Source organism: Macadamia integrifolia, chromosome 7 (assembly GCF_013358625.1).
Source record: "Macadamia integrifolia cultivar HAES 741 chromosome 7, SCU_Mint_v3, whole genome shotgun sequence".
Classification (NCBI taxonomy): domain Eukaryota; kingdom Viridiplantae; phylum Streptophyta; class Magnoliopsida; order Proteales; family Proteaceae; genus Macadamia; species Macadamia integrifolia.
The window spans coordinates 31,555,226-31,570,157 of record NC_056563.1 but is presented as its reverse complement, the minus strand read 5'-3'; the positions used below and the strand labels follow the sequence as shown (position 1 = coordinate 31,570,157).

The window sequence follows — 14,932 nt, the reverse complement described above, 5'->3', positions numbered from 1 at the left end:
CCCACAAAAAAAAAAAAAGGAAGTTCATTTAAACCTGCACTCTAATGCCTTGCAGGTTACTCCATTATCTTGGGCTGACTGGACCATAGTTCTCTACCTTTCTTTTCCTGTTAGTAATTTGCTTCTATACTTCTCTCTCTCTCTCTCTCTCTTTACCTAACTTCTAATGAGATTGAAATTGAAAATTCACTGAACTATTGGATTTGACTCTGTTTTCTGTTATATAATTCCGCATTTGATATCTGCTGTAGGTAATAATAATTGATGAGGTGCTGAAGTTCTTTTCTAGAAATCCCAAAGGTATATTTTATTCCATTGCATCATGCATGCCATTGTGTGGACTGTCAAGGATTAGCCAATGCAAAACAATTTGTATTGGATGATGAAAAACTCTGTCCATAAATTTTTTTTTGGATGAATAAATAAATTCATTACCAAGAAGGGAAGAATATATAGGGGGGGAGCAAGGGAGGAAGGGATGTTAAGCCGAGGCAAGCCCAGCAAAACAAAACAAACAAACAAATACAACCAAACTAGATCCTCAACCAGACCAGCAGACTAGAAGAACACCCAACTAGATCAGCCCAAAGGAAAGGGGAAGCGCTGATTAAAAAAAAGGGGGGGGGTCAGCAAGCAAGGGAGATGGTGTCAACTATGAGGAATGGTGTCAATATGAAGGTTCCAAGAGCAATGATATGACTGTTCCTAGTGGATCTGGGGACAAGCTTATGGTGGAGGGACTGGATTTTTGAGGTAACATCAAAGAATGACTTTCCAAATCTTGTCCAAGGAACGGGAGTTGGAAGACCATCTATGGATGTTTCGCTCCATCCAGATATGGTTGATGGTAGCAGAGAAAGCAAGCTCCCCAATGGTGTCACAAATGTATGATCCCAAAAAAGTCATGTCAATCCAAATTCATTCTCTGTCAAAGGGAAGAATAGGTCTGACGGAGGGCTAACATTTGGAGAAGACCAATTTCGAGACAGAGGAGGAAAATGGGGCAGGAGAAGAAGAGATGAGGGATGTCCTCAGTACCTTGAGGACAAAGGCAACAGAAGGAGGAATAAGGATATGGCGGTGGATGAGGAAGGCTTGGGTTGGGAGACAGTTAGAGAGGCATCTCCAAAGAGTAAGACTGTGATGAGGGATGTGACCTTTGAACTAAAAAAGGTGACACCAAGGAACCACAGGACCAGAGGACCTAATAAAGGTCCAAGCAGAGGCAGAAGAGAATATCCCATTGGATGAGGGAATCCAGATGCATTTGTCTTCTCTACCTCAATGGCTAGGAGGGAGAGGAGGGAGAGAGGACCAGATGTCATGAAGGGGAGGAGGGGACCAGCCAAGGGGGAAGAGGGGACAGGAGACAGGAAACATAAGCATACTTGGATGCCAGAGGAGTAAAAGGTTTTGGGGGACACTAGGGAGGCGAGGATACCAGCCAGGTGCCATGGGTCTATCCATAAGGAGGTGGCCTGGCCATTACCTATGGAAAAGGAAATGGCATTGAGAGCCAAAGGTCTGAGAGAGAATTTTCCTCCAGATCTAGGAACCGTCCGAAGGGACTGGGACAGTTCAGAAGGAGTGGTGCTTGAGCAAGTAGGAGTGAATCCAGTCTAACCAGATGCCCTTTTGCTTGGACACAATTTTCCAAATGAGCTTAAGAATACCCACAAAATTGACATCTTTAATTCTCCTAATGCCAAGACCACCTTCAACTTTGGGAAAGTAGACCTTGTCCCAACCAAGAGGATGGAGAAATTTGGAGGCATCAGAACCTTTCCAAAGAAAGGAGCAAAAGTTTCCTTCAATGGTTTTGGTAGTGGAAGCAGGAAGGGAGAAGACACCAGACCAATATAGATACACGGATTGGAGCACCGAACGAATGAGGGTTAGGCGACCAGCATAGGAAAGCAACTTGCCTTTCCAGAGCTGGAGCTTCTTTCTCAGGAGGTCCAGCATGGGGAAGCAATGTTAGGAGGAGAGCCTGGAGGAGATGAGAGGGAGACCTAGGTACTTAACAGGCAGGGAACCCAAGGAGAATCCAATGATGTCAAGAAGGCAAGACTGAGTGTCAGGGTAGACCCTTGAGAGGAAGAGGCTCGATTTGAGCAGGTTAATGCGGAGGCCGGAGAGATTCTCGAAGGAACAAAGAGATTCCAAGATGGTGGAAATGGAGAGGGGGTCAGCTTTGGAGAAGATCATGATATCATCAGCAATGGGTGAGAAGCTAGGATTTGCATTTGGAGATAGGAGAGATAAGGTGGAGGTCCGTGGTGGATTGGATGGATCTGGACATGACTTCCAGGGAAAGGGAGAAAGAGTGTAGCCTTGCCTGATTCCTCTTCCAGAGGGGAAGTATCTAGCTGGGCTATCATTGAAAAGAACAGAGAACATGGGAGAGGAAATACAGGAGTGGATCCAATGGACAAAGGAGGGAGGAAAAGACATGTTGAGAAGGACTTGGAGATGAAGTCACAGCTCAGGGTGTCAGACGCCTTATGGATGTTAATTTTGAGAAGAACAGCGGAGGAATGAGATTTGCGGTCCTAGCCACTGACAATCTCAAGACGGAGCATGATATTGTCAGCAATGCTCCTACTCGCAATGAAAGCGGATTGATTTAGGCTGACAAGGATGTCAATGACTTTTTGAATTCTATTGGATAGAATCTTGGCCACAAATTTATAGAGCAGATTATAGAGAGAGATTGGCCAGAAGTCATTCATGGAGACCACCCCCTCCTTTTTTGGGAATGAGACAAAGGAAGGTATGGTTGACACCACTGATCTGGTTGGGATTGAGGAAGAAGCTCCGGACAGCAAGGATTAGGTTATGACGAACAATGTTCCAACAAGAGGAGAAGAATCTCATGCTGAAACCATCCGGGCCAGGGGCTTTATTAGCCTTGTGACATTGAATGAATGCATCTTTGCAGGGGAAAATTCTTCTGAATAACATTTGATGGTCGTCTATCTATAAAGATTTTTCCAATAGATGGACAATTGAACAAGTATAAGAGGAGGAATCTTTGAGAACAATTTAGGAAGGAATCAAAATTATCCTTCCTAAATTACTTGGACTTCCAGTAATTAGTATTTCCAGATGCTGCATCTTACTTTGGACAACCTGCTGTAAGAGCTCAAAGATTAGTTTTTTCTTAGTAGTTTAATCCTTGAGATTTAATGTAGGAGAAATTTTTTATCATAAATCCATGAAGCATGTGCTTGGGTTTTGGTATTTGTCATCCAATATGTAGATTGGGGAGCTCATAAAAATATTAGTTAATAAGTTAATTGTTGGAAAGCTTTTCCATGTTGTGGATTTCGTTTAAATCAAAATATCTCTTATAGTGAGTAATGTGCATGTTCGAAAGTTCATTTTTAGTCACTCTCTTTGAGGATATTGTTGCATTTCACCCCTAGAGTATGTTTTAGTCCATGTCTTATCTAGACAACATATCTTAGGCTCCACTTGTTCCAACAGAAAATATTTTGTGGGAATTGCTTGAAAGCAAAAGGAAATTGTATTAATCTAAAATTCCAGAATATTTCTATTGAAATACAATAAAAAATTTTGGGGAATTACTTACATTCTATAATTCTGGATGTCAATTTTTAAGAAAAAGGTGGTGACTTCTTGGTCCATGATACAATCACTACCCATGTAGATTTCCTCATTCAACCATGTCTATATATCCTTCCTTGTAATGCATCATTTGAAAAAAAATAATAATAATAATAAATAAATAAAATAAAATTTTGCTTAGGAAATTTTCTTGGGAAACAAACGCCAACATTGGCACTGTGCTTTCAACCATGGAAAGTGTACTATTCCATATACTGATCTCTTTCACCTGTATTCCCTGTATGTCATCAGGGTTCTGTTTTGGGGTAGAGAAATAACACATCATGTTTCTTCTATGGGCGTGTTTGAGTGCGAGGAAAAATGTTTTGATTCAGGGTGAGTCAAAAAAGCCACAACCAACAAGTGATGGACCCTAGGTTAAACCCTATTAATGTAGGATAGCTCTTTTGATGAGTTTTGTAGAAACTCAAAGATGTGAAAGAATTGGCTAGGTAATAGAGGGGTTAAGGAGTTAGTGGCAAGAGGGAGAAATTCAACAAAGCAAATGTAGAATCATTTCAACTTCCTACAAACTTTTTTTTCTTCCTAGTTATTTGTCTTGAAAATCAAGGTATCTGCGAATCACCACTCAGAGATGAGTTGGCACCCCCCCCCCCACTGCCTTGCCGTTGAGAGTAATGCTGCATCGCCTGCGTGCCACATTGGTATAATGCGGTGATCTTGGTCCAGCACCCAAAAAGTTCATTCTTCATTATGTGCCATTTTCAATAAACTTTCCTAGCTAGGATTTAGAAATTTTACTTTGAATAGTATGCTTTTCTGTTATTGGACTTTAATTTTGATGATTTTGACTATTTCCTCTGTACAAATAATATTTCAAACGAGAGTGGACTGTTTTCTCAGTATTTAGATATTATTGAACGCTTGTTGCCATTGTTGTAGGCTTCAAGTTCAATTTCAGATTCAGGAGAATGGATTTACTCCCCAAAAGGGAATTGCGTGACAAATGATGGTTGGAGCCTCCCGTGAACCAAATTATGTGCATGAGGTGGCTGCTCAAGACTGAATTAGATCTTGTGACACATTGCATTCGTTGTAGTTCTCATCTGCTCTTCGTGTGTTGCCATTATGGAGTCAAATAGATGATGATGCTCCAGATGCTCGAATATACTGATCCTAATGGAATGTCAAGTGATTGGGAATGGTTGACCATGTCCTGTTGTTGTAACAAAAAATACAGAGGAAACCTCATTGATTTTGGGTTCTCTTATGTACCATAATTTTGTGACTCATTAGTACAAAACTTTATGAAAGAGGTGCAAACTTTAATTTTTTCGACTTTTTTGTCTATCTAAATCTATTTATATCATGTAGAAGCGCAGCTCTTTCCCTTTAACTTTTGGAAGGAAAGTATCACCCTTAAAGGGTTCAAATGTAAGTTCACATGGCTGAAGACTTATGACTTCATTTTGTTGCAAGAGAAATAAAGGAATGGAAGGCGAAATCAAATCAAAATTTTGTGTAACTAGCTTTAAAATATTCCAAATCTGGACATTAGTAATATTGCTCCGTTGTTCGGCCAAAATAAATAAATAAACACTACATTTATAATCAAATTTCTTGGTTTTAAGGAGAACAAAAAAATTCCGTTTGAAAAGTATGATAAACAAAATTAGTCTGAGTTGAAGCTTGTTACATAATTATATGATTATAATAGTTTTCATTTGAAGGTAGTTTTAAAACTGATTTCACGATCTCATGATTACAAAGGAACAATTTTTCATTTTAAAACTGATTTCACTTCCTTTCCCCTTCCTTTTATTTGCAATCAGACACGGTGCCTGAAAGTAGCATAATTAAGAGAAGGGAAGGGGCTGGCCATATGGGCTTATGTTTTCCTCTCAAAATGGAGAGAATTCTCTCCATTGTTAGATTTTCTTACGATAGATTAAACTATGAAATAAGAAGAATGAAGAAGTGGGGGTTGTGGCATCGATTGTGATAATGGTGGGGTTTGTAAGCCCTTAAGCATATATTAAACATAGTTGTATTCTTTCCTTAATTATTTTGTACTTACACTTCTTTTTCTTCCTTGCTGGTTTTTTAACTTCAATCGATGCAATGCTAGTTGTGGTGGTGAATTTACCTTTCTGTCACTCTCAAGAACTATCATTGTCTCATAGAATTTAAAATATGCATTTGAAATGATAGAATTGTAACCCCACTGAAAAAAGTGTGTTGTTATACTTAAAATCGTACAACCTCGTAAAACCAGGTAGAACCAAGTCTAAGTTCTTATTGATAGAATAGAAGTAACTTACATTGATCAAATGCAATGTTATTCTTATATGAACTCATCATCGTCTTGTAATGGATTAAAATACAAAGGGAATATAATGTGTTCTAAGGCATTGTATTAATAGGTATACAACAAGAGACATGAAGTGAGGGCCCCTACTCACTCCTCGCTTTATTTGGCCAAGCAGAGCTGTGTAAGTAGTTTTAATGCTCTGAAACTTAATGTAGTTACAGAGGATCCTCAGAAATCCACCGCTTGAACATAGCAAAGCATTCCTTAGGCTTGTACTCTGGAGCTGTGTGCCCTCCTCCCTGAAATAGATGAACACCACATTAGCCTGCTAGCTTTTGTCATTCTCAAATTATTTTCCTTCATTTCTTCATCTTTCATGCACATAGTAAAGGGTACCCTTTCACCACCTAAGTGACATAAGAAAGACAACGTACATTTTATGAAGCTAACATGAGGTTGACAAAAGCCTGAATCTTGATACCGAAAACTATTCCATGTTGTACAAAGGTTGAACCAAAGGTTTTGCTCAAAGGGCAAATCCATCTTTCCAACTAGGGCAAACCATCAGCCCGCCCGATTATTCAGTGACAGTTCCATGTAACCAACTTCGATACACCAAGCATGACCAAAACTCCCCTCCCCCCCACCCCCAAAAAAAAATTTTGAAGAACTTATCTTGCCTTCACAGTAGCAAATGTCATTCGGTTGGAATAGGTCCTCGTATATCTAAACCAAAACCATCAAAATACAAAATTGTCATATTAGCCTTGAAGCCAGTCAAATTAATCAGAGAGTACAAACACAAAATAAGAGTAAGAATACTCACCCGCCTATTTGGCCATCAACAATCCATGACCTCCATTCATCAACGATAGAGTAGTTGAGAGATTTTATCCATGCTTCAGTTGCCAAGAATGGCACTGCCATGTCATGATCACCACTTCATTTTTAAAGATCAACAACGTTATCATCGTCAGTGCAGCACTTGGATGATATATTACCATGAATTAATTTGAAAAAGACTCTACAAATCTTATCATCACCTGTATATTAAAGATCGGAAACCTTTCTTACTGAGATTTGCATGATATTCAATGCTGCTTTGGATTTCATATTGATAAGGTAATCCATAGCTACACCTTTGCCAATTCCCAACGGATCCCTGTGTTCATTCATCATCACTTACGTGACCTTACACACCCAAAACCTTAATTTTTCTTTTTCTTCTGTTAAAATATCTGCGCGAAATTCCCAGAAATATTATTCTCATACCTTTCGGATGTGGAGAGCATTACGAACTCTACTGTCATTCGCCCACGAATATGCCAATAAGTAATCAAAACTCTATATATAGGAGAAAAAAGAAAAATTATTACCTATGTGAGAAATAGATAAAAGTATCCTTGGATGTGGATGTGGATGTGGATGTGGATGTGAAGAGTGAATGAACCAAGTAAGTACTAGACAACAAGGAAAGAAATGGACTTACCCTACAGCGATCTGTAGGAATAGGTTTTATCGGTTTTGGATCGAGGAACTCGTTATTTTTCTGCTTAAGAGATCTTCTATCTCCGACCATCTCTTCAGGTTTTGGGGATGCAAAAAAACATAAAGGTTCCAAAATTTGTGCAATGTTTAATCCTGAAATACACTGCAATTGCAAATTGATCAACTTTCTTCTTATGAATCATCATATATGAAATGGATATAAGATATAATAAAGCTAGCTCTGAGTAACCAAGTCCCACCACCCACCTTATAAAATGACTGCATATCCTTCTGACACAGTACATTGGTGGGATCTATTTGCACATAGTTCCCTCCACAACTTCTCTTCACAGACTGTGAATAAAACCAAGGAATAAAGATTATAATGGTTTCCAATCAAGTTAATTAACCAATATATACAAGAGAGGGAATTGAAGAAGGGCTTGCGAGGAATTCAGTCACCTCATAAAGTTCATCTGGTATAAGACCCATCCCATGAGCATATTGCACTTGTTTGTTGCTGTCAAAAACTGGATCTGTCACAGGGTTTCCCATTATATATCCCTGAAAATTAAAATGGTTTTCAGATAATGAACCATTTAATTAGTGACCATAGTCCACAGATGCTATTAGTGTATCATCAATGAACACACAAGCCACATATATAATGCAAAAACTTACTTTAATATTGATAAACGGTTCATTACCAGCTTCATTGCCTGCAAGAAAAACCATAAAAAGCAAGGTAACTAACCTTAATTAATTACATTAAACAAAGACAAAACAACTTAGCTAGAAGAGTGGGAAAGAAAGAAAGAAAAAAGAATATTACCATCTGATATGTCTTTAACAACAAGCGGTATGATCTTGCCAGAATATGAATCTCCAGCAACATAGATTGGATTATTGACAAGCTCTGGGTGGTCAATCATCCACTGCAAATGGACAATAGGTAATGAAACCTTGAAGAAGAGATTAGAGACTCAAAAGACCATACTCCTATCTATGTATGCTCGTTTACGAAGTAGAAAACCTTTTGCATTGCCCCAAAATTCCAAAGTAAAGACAGAAACAGAAAGGAGAAAGGGATGGGCACCCTATTTTCCATACCTTCGTAAGGAATTGGTATAGGTGCTTAGATGATTTGAAGTCGCCCGTCTGAAAACCTTGGGAGGTTGTAGAGTAGGAGAATCCAGTCCCAACAGGGGAGTCTATAAAGATTATGCTTGCCACCTGAAATTAATGACAATTAATAAGAGTAAATTGGCATCATCAGTACCAATCGATTTGGATATGAATTACCATAAGGAATCAACCAATTCCCAAATCTAATTTTTTAAAACTTGTCCATGGAAGGCTCCATGTACTAACCTTTAATTGTGTCACATGGCATGCTATATGGTGTGACAAATCCAACCCACTGTGAAAAGGAAGTGTATAGTCTAGATTGATCACATGCTAAATTTTTACGGTATAACTCCAATCATTTACCCCAGCCAATGTATTGATATCTTTTTATTGTATTTTTAATCATCCATTTGTCACATGGCCAACTCTAATTGGGTTCAAATTTGAAAAATAATCAAGATATATACAATGTTACCTGCTTGTTAATAAAGATTGGGCTCTAATTAATCTATCACGTGGCAGATATTAGGTCTAACACTTGATATATATCCTATTGCCACACTAACCACTAGATCGATTGGCTCCCAAGAAAGACTAAAATGATATTTCATAAAAATAAAAGGGTAAACAGTCACTATGTATTCCACCCCCCCCTCCATTAAATTTGTGCCCCATTCTCTCTTCACATTAAATATGCTATTTAGCTACTTGCAATTGGCTTGATGTATAAATTTTCAATATAAACTCGCAACAAATAGATCCCTCTTTTCTTATTAAAAAATAGTAAATCCCTCTTTAGAAGAAAAAATAATAATAAAAAAGAAATGGGAGAAGGTTCTCTAAGCAAGTGGTATAGAAGATCACATCACTAAGATACAACGAAACCGTTTTGTACATAAGAGGGTAGCAAGGTCAATTCATACTATATGAGGAGAGAGAGAGAGAGGGGGGGAATACTAGCATACATTAACTCTACACAAGTGTGGATCAAGTTCTCCTACGATCTGATCCACATAGATGGAATCCACCACAAGGTTTTACTTTAGGTGCATGGATTCCATCTATGTGGATCAGTTCGTATAAGAATGGTTATCGTACATAGACCTGATCCACTCTCCTATAACACTGACAGGATAGTATACCAACCTGCGTCCATGAGTGTGGTTTCAAAACGAGATTGGGTAGGGTTCCGTTGTACTCCTCATCAACCGCGAAGAAAAGTGGGCCTAATTAACAACGTTCCATTCTCATTAATTGAACATTGATTGATCAACTACTCATATAATCATATATACATGCAGTAAGGCTTCTTCCTTCCTTGTTAGTCTCACAGTTTCAAGTGATCCAATCAGCGGATCGAAGAAACTGAACTCCCAAGAAATGGAAATATAGTAGGAGAAGAAATACAACAGAGAAAGAGAAGGTAATTAATAAGGAATTAAATCAAAAGATTGACTAATCAATTGAGAAGTTAGAATGAAGTAGTAACCAATCTCATATAGAAGAGCAGACAAAGCAGAGCAACCAGGACCTCCCGTGAGCCAAATCACAAGAGGGTCCTTCTCTGGATTCTTCTCCGACTTCAAAAAATAGTAGAACAGCTGCACCTCTTCCGACTCCCCCACACCCACGTACCTGAAATTTTACGATTTTCATCAACAAAATAATAATAATAATAATAATAATGAAACTCTATTTGTTAGTTATCCTTTTAAAATTTAGGGAGAGGGTTGGACATGCCGTCAGCTTCCAATAAGCGAACGACATGCAATCAAATAGAGCACATGAGGGTGAGGGGCCTTTTCCAAAAGGGGAAGGAGAGAAGATGATACATCATGGCAGCATCCCTAAATGTTAACCCATCCATTCATCAGCAAGTCTGAAATAATCCAATCCTATAACCATGCTTGCCTACGTACTATGTACATGATACACCAACCGAGTCATCATGAAGTATTAATATACATGCAACACATATATAGAAATGAAAATAAAACTATACCCGGTTTCCAACTCAAAGGGAAGAGGGCCTGGAAAGCCAGGAAGATGTCTGATCGCAGCCGAGTAGGAGATTGGTAGCAACGAAGACCAGAACTGTAGCTGTACAATCAACATGAGATTGAAATACAAGGACAACAGCTTATTCCCTGCTCCTCCTTCCATTCTTTTCTTCTCACTTCTACACAATTAATTAACTTTTCCCTATTATATATGTGATGTGATCACAACTCAAAACCAGAGAGTAAGATTTGACAAGGGAACAGGCCGGTGGTTTGATACTTTGATGGATGGAACACTGATTTAAAGTAAATCAATATTGTTAATTGTTCAGTACTGCAGCCAGATAATCAACTGGGGAGAGAGAGACCGAGAGAGAGAGAGAGAGAGGGGAGGGAATCAATTATATCAATCTGGGTGTGTGTGTGTGTGTGTGCGGTGCTTCTTCTTGTGCAGGAGGTCCTACCCTTTTCATGATTGATTAGAACTTAATTGTTTCCATTCCCAGGGACCAACATTATGATGACCCCTATTTCCATACGTCTCTACTAATCCCTCCCGTTCTCTTCTTTCTAGCTTAGAGCTTTATATTTGTCTTTGTCTTTGTCTGTCATTTTGTGGATCATTCTATCAAAATAAGTCTTCTTGTGGATCATTAATATGAGAACGAGAATGAGAATGAGAATGTGAATGAAGCCCAATAGTAATAGTAGTACAACGTAATTATAGGCTTCATTTCTTTCAACCCTTTTGGCCTCATCCTCTTAATTAGAGATTCTTTTTTGGAAGGGAATAGCGCTCTCAAAATTCCTCTTTGATCACAGGCCCCACCTTACAAAGGAAACTGAGACCCACTTCAATCTGTTCTCTTTCATTTCGTCGTTGGCTCCTTGCCCGTCTCACATGGGATGAGAGTCTGAGACTGAAGGGGCTTCCCCTTCTTCTACATCCCTAATATATGCCCGTCTAGTGCCCACTAACAGTAGCGTACGTGGGTAGGAGTTGGCCCAAGGACATGTTTGGAAGGCTTATAGGTTCACAAATGACGCTTCTAATGAGATTCCATGTGATGGAATCTTTTCCCACTTCCCAAACAATAAACCCATATGAATGTCGAGTTGGGATCCAATTCTAGGATGATACCTATACCGTATTGAGTTAGTTCAGACCATTTTGCCTTCAAAATTAGATTAAACAAAAATTTTGAGTATTTGGACTATTTTGCCTCTCAATAGATACTGATACCACCGATTGGTATCAATACCAGTCTCCGGCGATAATATATATCAGCCGGTATATTGATACAACTCCGATAAAAGGATTCTTGATAGCTGATACAATCTTGGCACTAAAAACCCACGTCAGAAGATAACGTGAGCAAAACATTTTTACCCAAGTGGAAGTTTAATAGGAGCAACTCAAAACTCACCACAACTCAAACCTGAATGTGAGGGCTTTATGGTCAGGAATGGAACGTTTTTTAGTCTCATAATCGTCGGCTAGTGTGCGATTGTTAGGCTTATGATTTTTGAAGAGCCTCTCCACCTGAAGCTCGAGCTTTTGAATTACATATCATTAAGTAGATATCTATTTGTGTACCTGCCACGCGGGGCCATGGCCTCAAGATGAGATAATTAATATACTTAGTGCACTCCATCCCTAAGAATGGGAGGAGGGGTGACCTTAGAAGGGCATTTTCTTCTTGAAATTAACTCACTTTTTGATTGAATGTCATTATCCCGTCCAAAAAAAGAATGTTACCCAAATAGGTAATATTTGGAGGGAACAAAAAAACATTAAAAAATAAATAAATAAAGGAAAAACTTGTGCTAAGCATCCCTTCATCGAGAAATAGATTTCTCAATCTAATTCATTAAAGAGAATCGTGCAATTTTTATTTTTATTTTTGGGGGGTGGGGTTGGGGGTTTTTTGAAAGAGTTACGAGTTAGAAGTGACTACACAAAACATGACATTATTTGGCTAAGGAAAGTTGTGGAGTAGATTTGGAGCTCTGGCTTAACGTAGTTACAGAGGTTCCTCAAAAATCCACCGCTCGAACATAGCAAAGCATTCCTTAGGTTTGTACTCTGGAGTTGTATGCCCACCTCCCTGAAATAGATAAATAGTACATTAGCCTAGCTTTTGTTGTCATCAAATTATTTTCCTTCATTTCTGCATATTTCATGCCCACATTAAAGGGAACCCGCCTTCTTCTTCTAATCCTCCAACCATATTTTTCTTTTGAAAAAGGGTTAATCTTTATGTAACATTGCCTGGTTACATGTACTGTTCACTAAGTACCTATTTGATATAGAAAAGACAAAACACATATATGATGCTAACTTGATACTGACATAGACCTAAATCTCGATTATCCAAAATAACCCCCGTACTGGAAGAAGGTCAAACTGAAGGTTTTGCCATTTTGATTAGTGCAAAACCATCAGCCCAATTATTTACTGATAGATCGAGAGTTGAGATCAACATACTCTTCAGATGTCAACACATGTCCAATTTATTGTCATTAAATAGGTAAAGATGAGTATTTATGAAAATAAAAGGAACACGTGTTGGCACATGAAACGTATGTTCATGTGTAAAGGATCTATACCCACAGCTCAATGTATTCGGAGGCCCGTGCTTGATTACACTGAGCATGATACCTATGGGAAAAAAGAAAAGCTTTCACTTGAAGAACTTATCTTGCCTTTACAGTAGCAAATGTCATTCGGTTGGAATACGTCCTCGTATATCTACAAAATTGTCATATTAGCCTTGAAGCCAGTCAAATTAATCAGGGAGTGCAAAAAAAAAATCTAAGATATAGGAACACTCACCCGCCTATTTGGCCATCAACAAGCCATGACCTCCATTCGTCAACGATATAGTAATTGAGAGATTTTATCCATGCTTCAGTGGCCAAGAATGGCACTATCATGTCATGATCACCACTTCATTTTTAAAAACCATCACGGAGGCTATATATGTCAGTCAGTATTGTAGTAATGATATGAAAAGAGACTCTACAAATCTGATCATCACCTGTATATTAAAGATCGGTAACCTTTCTTACTGAGATTTGCATGATATTCAATGGTGCTTTGGATTTCAGATGAATAACCCAGGAGATAGCTACACCTTTGCCATTTCTCCACGGATCCCTGTGTTCATTCATCATCACGTACATGATCGACCTTACACCCAAAAAACCTTAATTTCTTCTGTTAAAATATCTGCTAAAATTCCCAGAAAATTATCATTCGCATACCTTTCGGATGTGGAGAGCATTACGTACTCTATTGTCATTCACCCACAAAGATGCCAAATGGTAACCATAACTCTATAGAAATGATTAGACGAAGAAATAAACAAAGTCACCTATGTGCATGAGAAGTAGATTAAAGTGTCCATGCTTCATATATACGTAGCAGATAAAAAGGAAAGAAATGGACTCTAGCTCACCCTACAGCCAACTTCAGGAGTAGGGGGTATTGGATCCAGGAACTCCTTATAATTCTGCCAAAGAGATCTTCTTTCTCCGACCATCTCTTCGGGTGTTGGGGATGCAAAAAAACTACATAAAGGTTCCAAAATTTGTGCAGTGTTTAATCCTGAAATACACTGCAATTGCAAATTGATCAATTTTCTTCTATATTATTACCATGATCTCAAAAGGATAGAAGATATAAGAAAGCTAGATCTAAGTAACTAAGTCTCACCCAATACCTTATAATATGACAGCATATCCTTCCAACATTGTACATTGGTGGGATCTATTTGTACATAGTTCCCTCCGCAACTTCTCTTCACAGACTGTGAAAACCATAAAGGAATAAAGATTTCTCTACTGTCACCATTTGTCTTAATTATTGGATTATAATGATTTTCAATCAAATTAAGCCAAGATGCAAGACAGGGAATAAGGGCTTGCGAGGAATTCAGTCACCTCATAAAGTTCATCTGGTATAAGACCCATCCCATGAGCATATTGCACTTGTTTGTTGCTATCAAAAACTACATCTGTTACAGGGTTGCCGATTAAATATCCCTGAAAATATGGTTTTCAGATAATGAACCATTAATTAGTGACAATAGTCCACAGATGCTATTAGTCTATCATCTATGAACACACAAACCACAATATAATGCAAAACTTACTTTAATATTGATAAACGGTTCATTACCAGCTTCATTGCCTGCAACCAACACCACATAAAAATCTTAAGAAATGCACAAAAGAAGAAAAAAAAAAAAAAAAAAAAAATCTCTTGCAATATAAACCTATTAGTTTAAATATTGTCTTATCTCAACAAAAGAATTTTGCACTTGTTTTTCCTAAAGCAGAGTTACCAAGATGCTTATTGGATTCACATTTGTGAAGCATAAATCTATTCTTTCTTTCCCTTCGCTCCCCC

General features: G+C 38.3%; 3 protein-coding genes across 4 annotated transcripts in view; 1 reads left to right on the top strand and 2 right to left on the bottom strand.

Annotated features, from left to right (window-relative positions):
* Nucleotides 1-4,927, top strand: part of LOC122084014 (calcium-transporting ATPase 3, endoplasmic reticulum-type) — a 109,765-nt gene extending 104,838 nt beyond the window's left edge. The window contains exons 32-34 of the mRNA XM_042651992.1: nucleotides 56-109; nucleotides 252-300; nucleotides 4,534-4,927. Of these exons, the coding sequence (XP_042507926.1) occupies nucleotides 56-109; nucleotides 252-300; nucleotides 4,534-4,601 (171 nt within the window). The 3' untranslated portion in view covers nucleotides 4,602-4,927. The remainder of the gene's footprint in view (nucleotides 1-55; nucleotides 110-251; nucleotides 301-4,533) is intronic.
* Nucleotides 4,928-5,869: 942 nt separating this feature from the next.
* LOC122084467 (serine carboxypeptidase-like 18) lies at nucleotides 5,870-10,952 on the bottom strand. Its single transcript, XM_042652734.1, has 14 exons — nucleotides 10,521-10,952; nucleotides 10,008-10,153; nucleotides 9,665-9,744; nucleotides 8,501-8,623; nucleotides 8,223-8,325; nucleotides 8,072-8,109; nucleotides 7,853-7,954; nucleotides 7,658-7,744; nucleotides 7,392-7,553; nucleotides 7,175-7,246; nucleotides 6,946-7,064; nucleotides 6,729-6,842; nucleotides 6,583-6,628; nucleotides 5,870-6,201 (listed from the first exon to the last, which is right to left on the bottom strand). Exons 1-14 carry the CDS (start codon nucleotides 10,679-10,681, stop codon nucleotides 6,118-6,120), a joined length of 1,437 nt encoding a protein of 478 aa, XP_042508668.1. The 5' UTR covers nucleotides 10,682-10,952; the 3' UTR covers nucleotides 5,870-6,117.
* Nucleotides 10,953-12,418: 1,466 nt separating this feature from the next.
* Nucleotides 12,419-14,932, bottom strand: part of LOC122084465 (serine carboxypeptidase-like 18) — a 10,931-nt gene continuing 8,417 nt past the window's right edge. The window contains exons 6-14 of one of the 2 annotated variants that reach the window (XM_042652733.1): nucleotides 14,676-14,713; nucleotides 14,464-14,565; nucleotides 14,244-14,330; nucleotides 13,980-14,138; nucleotides 13,786-13,857; nucleotides 13,560-13,678; nucleotides 13,355-13,468; nucleotides 13,225-13,270; nucleotides 12,493-12,626 (exon numbers count right to left, since the gene is read on the bottom strand). In XM_042652733.1, the coding sequence (XP_042508667.1) occupies nucleotides 12,543-12,626; nucleotides 13,225-13,270; nucleotides 13,355-13,468; nucleotides 13,560-13,678; nucleotides 13,786-13,857; nucleotides 13,980-14,138; nucleotides 14,244-14,330; nucleotides 14,464-14,565; nucleotides 14,676-14,713 (821 nt within the window). In that variant the 3' untranslated portion in view covers nucleotides 12,493-12,542. Of the gene's footprint in view, nucleotides 12,627-13,224; nucleotides 13,271-13,354; nucleotides 13,469-13,559; nucleotides 13,679-13,785; nucleotides 13,858-13,979; nucleotides 14,139-14,243; nucleotides 14,331-14,463; nucleotides 14,566-14,675; nucleotides 14,714-14,932 lie in introns of both variants that reach the window. The other variant, XM_042652732.1, reaches the window with a different exon arrangement.

What these genes read in the sequence shown, in the direction of transcription:
- LOC122084467 (XM_042652734.1), bottom strand. Translation starts at nt 10,681, where the DNA reads ATGGAAGGAGGAGCAGGGAATAAGCTGTTGTCCTTGTATTTCAATCTC. An exon ending in ATGCTCTCCACATCCGAAAG is followed by an intron (nt 7,065 to 7,174) that starts GTATGAGAATAA and finishes GAATGAACACAG; the next exon opens with GGATCCGTTGGGAATTGGCA. An exon ending in TGACATTTGCTACTGTGAAG is followed by an intron (nt 6,202 to 6,582) that starts GCAAGATAAGTT and finishes CATCTATTTCAG; the next exon opens with GGAGGAGGGCACACAGCTCC.